General features: G+C 36.6%; 1 protein-coding gene across 1 annotated transcript; it reads left to right on the forward strand.

The window, feature by feature from the left end:
* The first annotated feature begins 4818 nt into the window (after positions 1 to 4818).
* LOC122357409 (small integral membrane protein 32-like) lies at positions 4819 to 7303 on the forward strand. Its single transcript, XM_043256789.1, has 2 exons — positions 4819 to 5696; positions 6776 to 7303. The coding sequence occupies exon 2, from the start codon at positions 6788 to 6790 to the stop codon at positions 7109 to 7111; it is 324 nt and encodes a 107-aa protein (XP_043112724.1). The 5' UTR covers positions 4819 to 5696; positions 6776 to 6787; the 3' UTR covers positions 7112 to 7303.
* Positions 7304 to 12434: the final 5131 nt, after the last annotated feature.

Here is a 12434-nt window from a genome sequence, read left to right on the forward strand (position 1 = left end):
ATATTGATGCCGTGGTCTTCATACTGAACTTGCTCATGTAACTCATGTGCTGTGAGGGGAAACTGGAACTGAATTCACCAGACTTGTGTTCTCCCGTCCCCGAGAGTTCATGCTCCCGAGTCGAACTTGAGAAGTTCAAACTACCAAGGACGCAAGTCCAAACTTTTCCTACTTGGTATTGAGAAACGACTTGTTTATTTTCAAGACGCTTCTGGCTTGACTGCAGTTTGTAAAGTTGGCAGGCTAACTAAGCTAATTGCTATCTCGTGTTTTTTTGGTAAGTTCCAGAAACGGCTGACCGGTTTGTCAATTTGACCAATCCTGCATTGAGAGATTAGGACAGCCTACTTTATTAATATGCGGACACAGAAAAAAATAAATGAAGAAATGTAGAAATCCATAAATAAATGTAAAAATAAATAAATTACGTGCATTTATTTCTTCATTTATTCATTCATATATGTATTTCTACATTTATTTGGTGATTTATTTATTTATTTCTACATTTATTTAGTAATTAATTGATTTATATGTGTATTTATATATTTATTTGTACATTTGTTTATGCGTTTATTAATGTATTAATTAATTTATACTTAAATATTTTTTGTCCTCCATAGAACTAACCCTTTAACAGACAAAGGTCACTCATGTAATAAAAAAACAGTTACTCACGCTTGTGTCTTGCCCAATGTGGTCAGCAGTGCATCATCTCGCTTCGAATTGGAACTTCTTAACATAAACTTGATGTTTGGACATAAAAAATCTGTTTTTCCACAACTTAACAGCGTCCTGTTGTCTTCAGAGTCATCTTTATGATGTTGTTTCTGCATAGACCTTGGTGGGTGGGGCTAAACAGGCAGCCATGTAGAAGCAGGCGTTGATCTTCTTCTTCTGGGGCGTGTTTAGCTGCACTATTACATCATAAAGTGACACATTCCACAAGTTGTCATTTTTTCAGATTGGCTTCAGTAAACGCTGTTTTTAGACTAACGAGAAATATTTAAGTTCTAAAATTCACAGAAAGTTTTTATATTATATTTTATATTATATTTTGACCTCTTATATGTCAAAAGTTCACGGATATGCTTTAGAAATGCTAATCATTCCAGGTTTGCTTCATTTTCACATTTGCGTGATTCGCACACAAGCAATGATGACACAATAATATAGTGGAGATGCTTATTATAGTTCTATTCAGATTGAGACAGATTGAGAAAGCTTTTGTCTTCTACACACAGACTCTCAAAGGGCTTTAGTTTTATGCAAATCGCAGGCTGAGCGTTTAAAGCGTAGTTCCCTAAAAACAAATACTTTTTAAAGAGCTCAAAAACAAAGACGCTGATTTGAACATGAAAAGCACTTTTTTGTCTTCGTATAAGCAATTAAAAAAATCTATACTGTCATAACTACATCTGGATCGTAGACTGTAAAAAAATATGGATGTGTCTTCGTTTTATTCTTCTATAGAAAAGTGAAGCTAAAACATACCAGGTATGGCCGCTGTCTTATAGTGGGATCATTTGAAGCCTACTGAGTCTGCTCAGTAGTGACCATGAGACAGAGCGGCAGTATGAAAGTCTCACCCAGTATTCAGATTCAATCACAACTACACGATTCGACGCTATACCTTGCTTTTATAACGTCAAATAACTAACTTAAAGCAAATTTATTTAAAAAAGAAACACTTTACCATCATGATAAGAACCACCGTCTTTGGGAGTATTTATTTATTTATTTACATCCCATTCCTTTACATGAGGGGGCGGGGTTTAGGACTGATAATGCAATCAGCCACCAAGATGGCGTTCAAAATGTTTTAGCTTCACTTTTTACATGCGAGGCACCCGCACAAGACGTGTCCCAATTCAAAAGCTACATCATTTGAAGTATTCAGACATATTGAACCAGAAGTTGCTGCCCACTTTATTTCAGTGTAGTGATTTATTTCCAGCATGTACGTTTTTTTTTCTCATAGTTGTGGAACGTTTGGTTGTCATTGACTTCCTCATTATATGACTGACAGACTGCAAAGGTTTGAGTTAAAATCTTTGTTTGTGTTCTACTGAAGAAACCAAGTCACCTACATCTTGGGTGCCCAGGGGGAAAGCAGATAAACATCAAATTTTCATTTTTGGGTGAACTATCGCTTTAAGGATATTCTGCCCAAGCTGTCAAACTGAAAAGGGATGCTCTTGCGTATGTCTTTTGCAAGGATTAATTGTTCACATTAAGATGCAATGTGCGCTACTAAATTAAATAAAGTACATTTTGATTTCATTCGGACTACTATTTATGAGCGGGAGTCTCGTTTGTTCTCAGTTTTTTTTAGTATTAATTGATTTAAAATCCAAAAAGTGCTCACAATTTGACTAAATACGTTGAGCCTGTCATCCAACAAAAAACTACTCTATAGGTAATTTGTGCGAGGATCTTATTATGACCTTTTAAAGTCATGCGCCCCACAAGGTGCTTATTTATGTGGACTTTTTACACCAATCTCACAGTAATTCATGCATACTTTAATAGGTGTAATTCACATGAATGACACCTAACCCCCACAAAATCACGATTTATAGCGCATTTAGGTAAAACTCTGGCATTCTCTGGGATCAAACCCATGATTGCATCACGTGATTACAGCACCTGTCTTGCATTACATACCATGTCATGATTACGTAAAAACCAAATCAATCAATCAATCAATCATTTTTATTTATATAGCGCTTTTAACAACACAGGTTGCATCAAAGCACTGTACAGTATAATGACAGGGATGTATAGTGACGAGAGTGACCAATTTCTTATTAAATGCAGAGACGGTCTCTGAAATGTCTGCAATTGTGTGGTAGGGGAGTAAGCGTCCATCTATTATAAGCCCACTCTTCTTTCCCAGTGAAACAAAGGGCTCATTTGTAGGCTGCCTTCGAAGGAACCTTCAAATCAGGACTTCCTTCATCTTCACGAAGGATGTCGTAAACACTCCAGTTCTGCGGTCTGCTGCTTCAAATGCTCGGGCTCTTTAAAGATTGGAACTTTATCTACATTAGCTAGGAAGAAGAAAATAGTTCTGAAAGCGATTCCAACAATGTTGTTCCTTCGCATCATCATCAACATAGCTGCGATGCGCACTTCCCGGCCTCGTATAACTAGAACGATTATAACAACTTGGGTTTATAGTTTCTGTCCTTGGCGTGAGCGGGTTCTTTACTGCTGCGTAAACACTTTCGTGTCTAAATGGCATTTTATGGCCGTATCCAATCGGCCCGTCTGTTCGCTTCAGCAGGGTCAGGCAAACCAATGTGACTCTGTCCCGATCGCTCCGTTCAACCCCATGTGTGCGATGCTAATATGAGACAGGTGCTGATGAATATTGATGAGCTGTTTAACCTCTGAGCTGTGATATGATGTTCTTCAGTGGCGATTACCGCAAGGAGGGTGTGTCCTCGGGCTTTAAAACACATTCATATTAACGAGCTTGACAGACTTCAGCGCTAAACAACGTTCACGCTTCGAAAGGCCGATGGCTTCATCGAGAGGTCCGAACAGTTGAACATCACACAGCAGCGCTGACTTGGTAGGAAGACTTGTATGAATTAGAGAGACCGATGATTCCAGAGATTATAATGGCACGTTACGTACAGTAGGCTATGCCAGGTTTATTTCAGAGGAGAAAGTAAAAGACGTCGTAGGACCCCACTGTCTTATTGAAATAGCATGCGCTTAAAGAGAACCAAACTGCTGTGCTCAGTCAGCAAATGCACTGATCAAAACTTTATAGTAGTGAAATAGGCTCATAGAAACGTTAAAGAACGTTAAAGAATTTGGCAGTCACCTGAAATGTAACATTTTTAATTATGGTATAAAATCTGTGCAATGTATTTTTGTTCAATAGTAATATTTAATTTGTTCAGTAACTTTTTTTGTATTCTATTTTGTCATTTTTAAAGAATTCTGTGGCACTGATAAATTTTTTTTTGCAAAAATTATCATCATTTTTTTTTCCATTAATGTTTTGTATTACCTTTCAATTATTGCAGTATTTCATGTTAAAACAGACAGACAAAGTCCAATTTTTAAAGACAGATTTGTGGCATCTGGTCAAAGTTAAAGAAGAAATATTCTGTAATTTTAACCACTTTTATATAAAGGCTTGCAGACATTTTTTTTCATTAAGTTGTGGATTTGGATTTGGATTTAGACATTCTCAAAGACAACTTTTCTGTTTTTCTTTTCTTTTCTTTTGTTGTTTTTTTTTTTTTTTTTTTTTTTTTTTTAAATGCTGCATTTGAAATGTCAGTTTTTGCAATAATGTTAGGCTGCCAAAACCGAACACATTTTTTAATCATAACATAAAAGTACAAAGCAAAAATGTATCAGAAGATTAACGGGTATGCTTTATCGGAGATTAATTAACCTGATTCAACCTCTCATTTGAGTCCTCTGTTACATTTTGCAACACTGTTACACCAATTTAGTTAATAATAGTGTTGTGTGTGTGTGTGTCTGTTTTGTGTGTGTCTTGATGTTTTAAAGTGTAACCCCTTCCTTGGTGTCTGAGTCTTTACTGCATTGTGGCTGAATTATTGATTTTATTTCACGCATCTGCAGAAACACGCTTTGTATTACAGTCACACTAGTTCATATGTGTGTCTGTGGGAGTATATTCTGCACTCCCGATATTTTTGAGCGTCGCCCCTTGGACGCCGTGCACATTGTTTTCCGCATCATGAATTACTCTATTACGCGCGCGCGCGCGCGTACACAAGCGCTTTGCATTTTCGCATGTTTCCCATTCATTTCCAACGGTGCTTATTTTTGAGAAGTCCGCGTTTCATTCACTTTAATTTAATTTCATCTTGTGGTCACTGCACATAGAAGTACTCTATTTTCGATTAAGTAGCGGTAGTTCGATACATTTTTATTTTCCGGTCTAAAATGACCGAACAACGCCGAGGGTTAATGACATCAGCGGCTTCTCAAGTGGTCCCTTTAAATGGCTGGCTCACCTGATAGGCTGCATGCTTCTCTCTCTCCCGGTAAAACCTCTCCGAGACATTCCGCACCCTCCTGAAACTCTTCCACTCACTTTGTCTCAAATTGAAGAGTCTGTCTGAGGAGGGCGAGGGAGAGAGGCAGAAGCGCGTCTCCGTCTCCGTTGCGCGCAGAGAACCGCTCGTGCGCGTTTCGTTTCTACGTGTCTTTTGCTTGTTCCTAAACACTCTTGCTCTCCAGCCGGACCGGATCGACCGACCCCAGTTACCTTAGGTCGCGGATGACGGGTGTGCGCGTGGATAGCCACTTTCCCTGGATATAAACGCGCGACGGGATGGTGGTTAGACGGGCGCCGGTTCAAACCATGGAAACCTGTAGGAAAGGAGTGATTATGTGCGCGCGAGGATACTGAGACCCGTCATGCGCTGTTATTGACCTTCACCGCGCGTTTGTTTGGAGACATTTGGATCCGTCGGTGTGTGATTGGAGAGCTCTTCTCTCTCCGCTGGCGCACAAATCTATGGAAAAGCACACGGTGGGACATGGATAAACTGATCGAGCCGTCTGTGGATGTGGTGCCGACGATCAGAGCCCCTGTCTGAGGTGTGCTGGGGGGTCTGGTGGTCTTGGGGAGCTCGTGGAATGCGAACGCAACGACGCGCCGCGTCTTTCTCGCCCTGCTTCTCCGCGGCGCACAGACGGTAAGCGAAACGCGCGCAACAGACGCGGAGCGCGCATCTTAGCCACTTTCAGTGAATCGCAATGTTTTTTTATGCGCGCAATGGCGCATTTACACAAATAAAGTTACACGTAGAGGACACCGGGGGTAGATGTCACATCTTTCATTTCACCGAAAAAGCCTCTTAGGTTTATTTTTTTATGAAAGTAAACAGTCTTGAGTACAAAAAAAACATATTAAACGTAAACGTTTTATAGTTTGGATAAAAGATACGGTTCACGGAACACGCGCTGAACGCGTCGTCACATGATACGGGGTAAGTTGTCACGATAAGAAGCTATCCAAAACAAAAAAAGTAACGTAAAAGCATGCATTTAAAATGCATTGCGTGAAATTTGAGGGATATTCAGTAATGAACATTAATCGGCAAAACAGTATGTGCGTAAATAACGTGTGACAACTTGCCCCAGGACCTGCCTTGATTTACTGTGGTTTTAATAAGTCGATAAAAAAGTAGGCTTATGAAATTCAATTCGCGAAACAGCAAATGCATAGCGTGTGACAACTTGCCCCAGCTCGCCTTGTATGTGGAATACTCTGGCGTTCAGTGCTTCATTTCAAACATAACTTCATTACAGAGTGAATCATTTCTTAATCATACGTTCAATGTGATCAGCTGTTCTCCCAACAGATATAATAATAACGATATGTATTATTATATCTGGTTGTTTAGTTTAGAGAATAAAAGCCACAATAAACGAAGCAGCAAATGAATACCGTGTGACAACTTGCCCCGACCTGCCTTGCACGTTCTGAGAACGCATTCAGTGTTTCAGTTATATATCTTCATTATATAGTCAATCATATTTCCGTGTGCGTTTAATGTGCTGAGTTGTTCAGATATCATATTCATATAATGATATTGGGTTTGTAGTCCAGAGTGTGCTGTTTTTAGACTACAATCTGACTGATATATAACTGACACGCAGACCCCGTGACAACTAGCCCCAATGTCATTTACACATGATATAACGCAATAAAAGTCTAAGCTTCGTATGCATAGGAAATATAAAGAGAAATTAATGTAAATACATGTTTCAGCCTAGATTCATCATGCTGAGGCAGATGCTGTTGAACTCCACGGCAGCGGCGCGGGACTTCGATCTGATGAGTAACACGCACACTCCGGCGCCGCTGAACGTGTCCCACGGGCCCGTGAGCGTGTCGGCCCTCCTGAAGCCCACGGGCCGCGGGAGCTCCCTGAGAGAGGGCGAGCCCGACAAGCCGGACCTGGCCACGTACGTGGTGATGTGCCTGGTGCTCTTCCTGCTGGTCCTCCTCATCGTCTTCTTCATCAACTGTCAGCTGAGGAACTCTTTCTTCGCCTCCATGCCTTACGACCGCTCACTGCGAGAGGCGCGCAGCTCCTACAAATGACCCGTTTGAGACTGAAGCCCAAATCAGCCGAACTCGGCCCCCGCGCCATCGATCCGTCTGTATATAATGACTGTTTTGTACTTCTGCACGGCCTTTTCTGTCCATATACGGTTTATCACGAGTCGTGTGCGTTACGTAAGAGATTATTTTCTTGTACGATGTCGAACCATGATTAAATCTCACGTTCATGACCGTCTGTGTCTGGAAAATGGGCTGATATCGATCGCGTTGGATAGGAGGAGCTCGTGGTGAGAAGCAGAAAGCATGCAGATCGTTTCTTTTTAATTGAGCACACATGGTCTAGCATTTTAAGAAAGGGTGTCTTCATCCTCATGTCGCCATTTACTCTTCCTTGTGTGGGTTTTTCAAACACTTTAACACAACATTTCAAATTCAGAAGAACCTTTAAATCAGTTATTTTTATTTTGAATAAGCTTTTATTTCTTCTTTTATTATATATATATATATATATATATATATATATATATATATATATATATATATATATATATATATATATATTATTTTTTTTTTTTTTTTTTTTTTTTTTTTTTTTTTTTTTTTCTATTTTTACATTTTTTTATTTCAGTTTTAGTTTTAGTCATTTTTAAACTTTTTAAAACTTTTTCAAACCATACTAAAATTTTATTATAATTAAAATTTTAGTAATACTTTTATTAATTTTTTTGTAATTTTTAATAGTAATTAATATTAATTAAAATTATTTAATTACTAATGTTAATATGTTTTTTGTTTTTAGTTTACATTTTAATTTTAGTTTGAATTGTAGTTATTTTTTTGTTTCTGTGTTGCATATTTTCTGATTTTAATTTAATTTAATTTTTGTAATTTTTAAAACGTTTTTATTATTTATTTCTTGGTTTCCATGACAACACTTACACTCATTATTTTAGTATTCTTTTACATACTATTACAGTATTTATTAATATTTCAAAGCTTTTACTTATATGTTTTCTTTTTTATACTTATATTTTACTTTTAGTGTAGTTTTTTATTAGTTTTTTTTTTTTTTTTTTGATAAGCTTTTATTTGGTATATTTTCAGTTTACGTTTGAATTTTATTTTTAATAATTTTCTTGCCCTTTTTATTAGTTTTTTAAAATAAATTATAGTATGTGTTAATAGTTAGAATAAGTTTTTTTAATATTTAATTTTTAATATTATCATTATTATAGCTATTTTAAATAACAATTTATGTGCTTTTGTCAATTTTATTCTTTTTATTTTTTATTTCCGTTCAGCTTTATTTATTTTTTAGTATAGTAATTTTAGCACATCATCTTTATCATTCTAACTATCATTTAATTATATTTCCAGTATATAATATAATTATAATTAAATTATATTTAAGTAGTTGCCATTTTTTTTCAAATCTTTGTTCAAGTTTTTCATCTAAAGATTCTGTCTCAATTTCAATTATTGCCTAATAACGAGGATTTTTAATAGTCTTAGTTAACAATAACAACACTGGTTTGAGCATTGTTCTGTTTGGACGAGTAAAGGACGCCAGGATTTTAAAGAGGTTTCTGAAACGTCATTATTATTGTGTCCTGTGAGACGCGGCAGCTAAATGAGTCCAGCGGTAGTTAGTCTGACTTCCTCCCAGCTGAGCTCGAATCGTTTATCGATGTTTGTCTGACAGTTATTTCATTCTCCCGAAGTTACATAAGACGCCAGCGCCAGCGGAGATACAAATCAGTCTGATATCTGTCTTAATCCGCATCCGATGCGCCAAAGCCGTGATGACAGACGCAGAGAATCAGGTGCGACTCGATAAGACAGACGCCGGGCCTATAATACAAAACCAAGACAAATGAATGTGTCTCTTTCCTCAAGAGCCTTTCTGAGCAGCTCGCAAAGACTGACGGAAACCAGTGGCCAAGACACAAATATCCCACTGTTTTGAAGCATAATAAGATACAGTCCTCAAAAAGATGATTCTTATCAGTGTGTGTGTGTGTGTGTGTGTGTGTGTGTGTGTGTGTGTGTGTGTGTGTGTGTGTGTGTGTGTGTGTGTGTGTGTGTGTGTGTGTGTGTGTGTGTGTGTGTGTGTGTGTGTGTGTGTGTGTGTGTGTGTGTGTGTGTGTGTGTGTGTGTGTGTGTGTGAGTGTGTGTGTGTGAGTTTCTGACCTAGCTACACTTTTGAGGACAACTTTGCTGAAAATGTCCCCAGAACATCTAAAGGAAACTTTCAACTGGGAAAAAGGCCTGAAACTCCTGAAAGGCTTTTTTAAAGGGCAGTTGAGAGGAAGCGCTTGAGCTTCTGAAAGAAAAGCTTCGTTCTCGTGAGCTGCTTGTTATTTATTTGATATGCAATTTCGCAATATTAACCCTGTTACCTGGTTTCTGTATTTGTCTTGAATTAAACGTGAATTTATAGTTTAGAAGAAAGAAAAAGAGCAAAAGAAGAGGGGGAAAAAAACATTTGTTTAATGAATCCCTTCACAACAAAAATGCTAGAAATTGGTATTTTTAAGTATTTGAATTATTGTTTAATAAGCATATATATATATATATATATATATATATATATATATATATATATATATATATATATATATATATATATATATATATATATATATATATATGTATATATGTATATATATATGTATATATATGCTTATTAAACAATAATTCATATATATATATATATATATATACATAATTTAACAGAATTATGAATCTTGAACAATTCAACATAATTAAATTTTTTTTTTTTTTTGTGCATTGCAATTAATCTCAATCAAACTGCAGTTGGGCTTTTAGTTGAAAAAACAACAACTAAAAAATACAGCTAAAACAAAAACATGACAGCATAATAAAAAAAAGCGTGGTTGTTTTGCAAAATTCATTCAAAAGTCTGCTTTTATTTGAGTAAAAATAATTCAACAAAACAGTAATATTGTGAAATGTTATTGCTATTTGCAAAAACTGTTTTGTATTTAAACATATTTTAAAATGAGTTTTCTATTTAAATAATTTTTCAGCCTCTTTGCTGCACGTGATCCCAAGGCCCCAAGATTTTAAACAGTACCGTAATCTCTTCAAGACACAGATATTCCATGCGTTCGAATCGAGCTACCGTTAATGCACTGAGTTCATTTGATTTATTCAATATTTGCGGCTATTTGTGCTATTGTTCATTTAGTCTGATTGCAGGCCGATCCTGGACTCCACATCACAAACACTCTTTGTTTCCCAAACCGTATAGAGTTAGTCCGTGGGTTAATCTGCATTCGTAAAAACAATAGAAGTGTCTGTGTGTGGAAAGCCCAGCCTGACGGAGAACGTCCTCATTACTTCACACCAAACCATCATTGCACCAGACAGCCTGTCAGTCCGGGGCCCTTCGGTGTGTCACGGGCCCCTGATACTTCCTCGTGGTTTTTTTTACGCGCCGGTGGGATTTAGACCAGAGTTGGGGTAAATTGGAGCGTGTGCAGTAGATGATAATGACTCGGTGTGAAACTGGGTTGTCTTGAGTCAGCACATTCACAGAGAAACACGCCGTGACTGACTGACTGAGGACAATATCAGACCGCTTTCTGCAGAGCCGGGGGAAATATTCCGCATTCGCTTAAAAAGACTATCTGCGGAGAGCTTTTCTTTTCTTTTTTGTCTCTTTATGACACACACACACACACCCGTAACCGTCCGAGGCCTGTTAATTACACACACCGCTGAATAACACTGATTTAGTCAGCTGTCAGCAGCTTCTCTCCGGTGTTCCTGAAGTCTGCCGTTAAACTTAATGACATTGGAAAGAAGAGCAAAATGAAACGGCTCTTAATTTCCCTTAACCAGCACGAATTCATCAGGATCCGTTCTGCTTTTACCTGTTAATGGGACGAATCAGAAAAGAGCAGGCAAGTCTAAATGAAGTTTCCCTGCCTTTTAAACCGCATGAATGTGCTTTGAAACACACAAGCGCTCGGAGGCGGATCATAGTCTCACCAGCAGGGGGCGCGCCTCGCTTAGAAATTAAATAATGCTTAGCGTTGGAGAAATCTAGTTTTTATTTCATTTCATATATATACATATATATACATCAACTTTTCATTATTTATAATATAATACAATATATATATATATATATATATATATATATATATATATATATATATATATATATATATATATATATATATACACATATATATATAAGTATAAGTATATATATATATATATATATATATATATATATATATATATATATATATATATATTGTATTATATTATAAATAATGAAAATTGATGTAATTGAAAAGTTTTATTTATTCATTTTTATATAGAGTTTTATTTATTCATTTTATATATAGAGTTTAAATTTAAATTTACAAATGTATACTCTTTTCTGCAGAATATTTGACTCATTGAACATTCTCCTAATTTTATTTATTTTTTTAAATCTTGTTGTCTAAATAACATATTCTGAACTCGGACAAAAAAAAAAATCAACTGAGATGTATTATTATTATCATTATGAAGTAATTCATTTCTATGTACAGTTTTAAATGAAAATCTACTCTTAGATTCACCCCCATTCTCCCACCAGATCTGTCTTTCTTATAGGCCTCATGGAATATCACGGACATATGGCATAAACACCCATAACCTTTTCACATAAGTCTGTTCTTAACAGTTTAAAACTGTTTTAATCCCCCTTCAGTTTGAAGGTCAAAGTGTTTATTGCCATGAAAAGAAAGCAGAAAATTGTGAGTTATGGAGTAAAATGATCTTCTGCTCACCAAGACTGACCATTTTTATTTATTTATTTCCAGTCTTCAGTGACACGTGATCCTTCAGAAATCATACTAATGCAATGATTTTCTGATCAAGACAAAAAAATCAGTTTATTATCCATCATGAAAACAGTCGTGTTTCTTTATATTTTTCGAGGAAACTGTGATGCATTCCTTTAATAAACAGAAAATTCAAAAGAGCAGCACTATCTTTATTTTTATTAATTTACTGCATCCTTATGAACAAAAAATACCGCTCAGTGTTGAACAATAAACTGTTTTACTATTCGTAAAGATGTCATCAAAGCTAAATCAGTGTGAAAACATTGTGGGAAGTCAGTTTTAACATTTACGTATAAACCATTATGAGAACGGCTATATGCACGAATCAATTCACGACAAGCCCGAACGTTTTTAAAAGCCACTTTAATAAATAATTTTAGATGACCGACACGTGAAGGGTCTACAGGGGTCAGTGTTCGTCTACCTGTGTGCGCGCGCGACGCACTCAGGTGTGCGTCTGTGCGCGTGCTGGCTCCGCCCACCCGACCTGCCCC

This window comes from Puntigrus tetrazona, chromosome 14, assembly GCF_018831695.1.
Source record: "Puntigrus tetrazona isolate hp1 chromosome 14, ASM1883169v1, whole genome shotgun sequence".
In the NCBI taxonomy this organism is placed as follows: Eukaryota; Metazoa; Chordata; class Actinopteri; order Cypriniformes; family Cyprinidae; genus Puntigrus; species Puntigrus tetrazona.

What these genes read in the sequence shown, in the direction of transcription:
- LOC122357409 (XM_043256789.1), top strand. Translation starts at nt 6,788, where the DNA reads ATGCTGAGGCAGATGCTGTTGAACTCCACGGCAGCGGCGCGGGACTTC.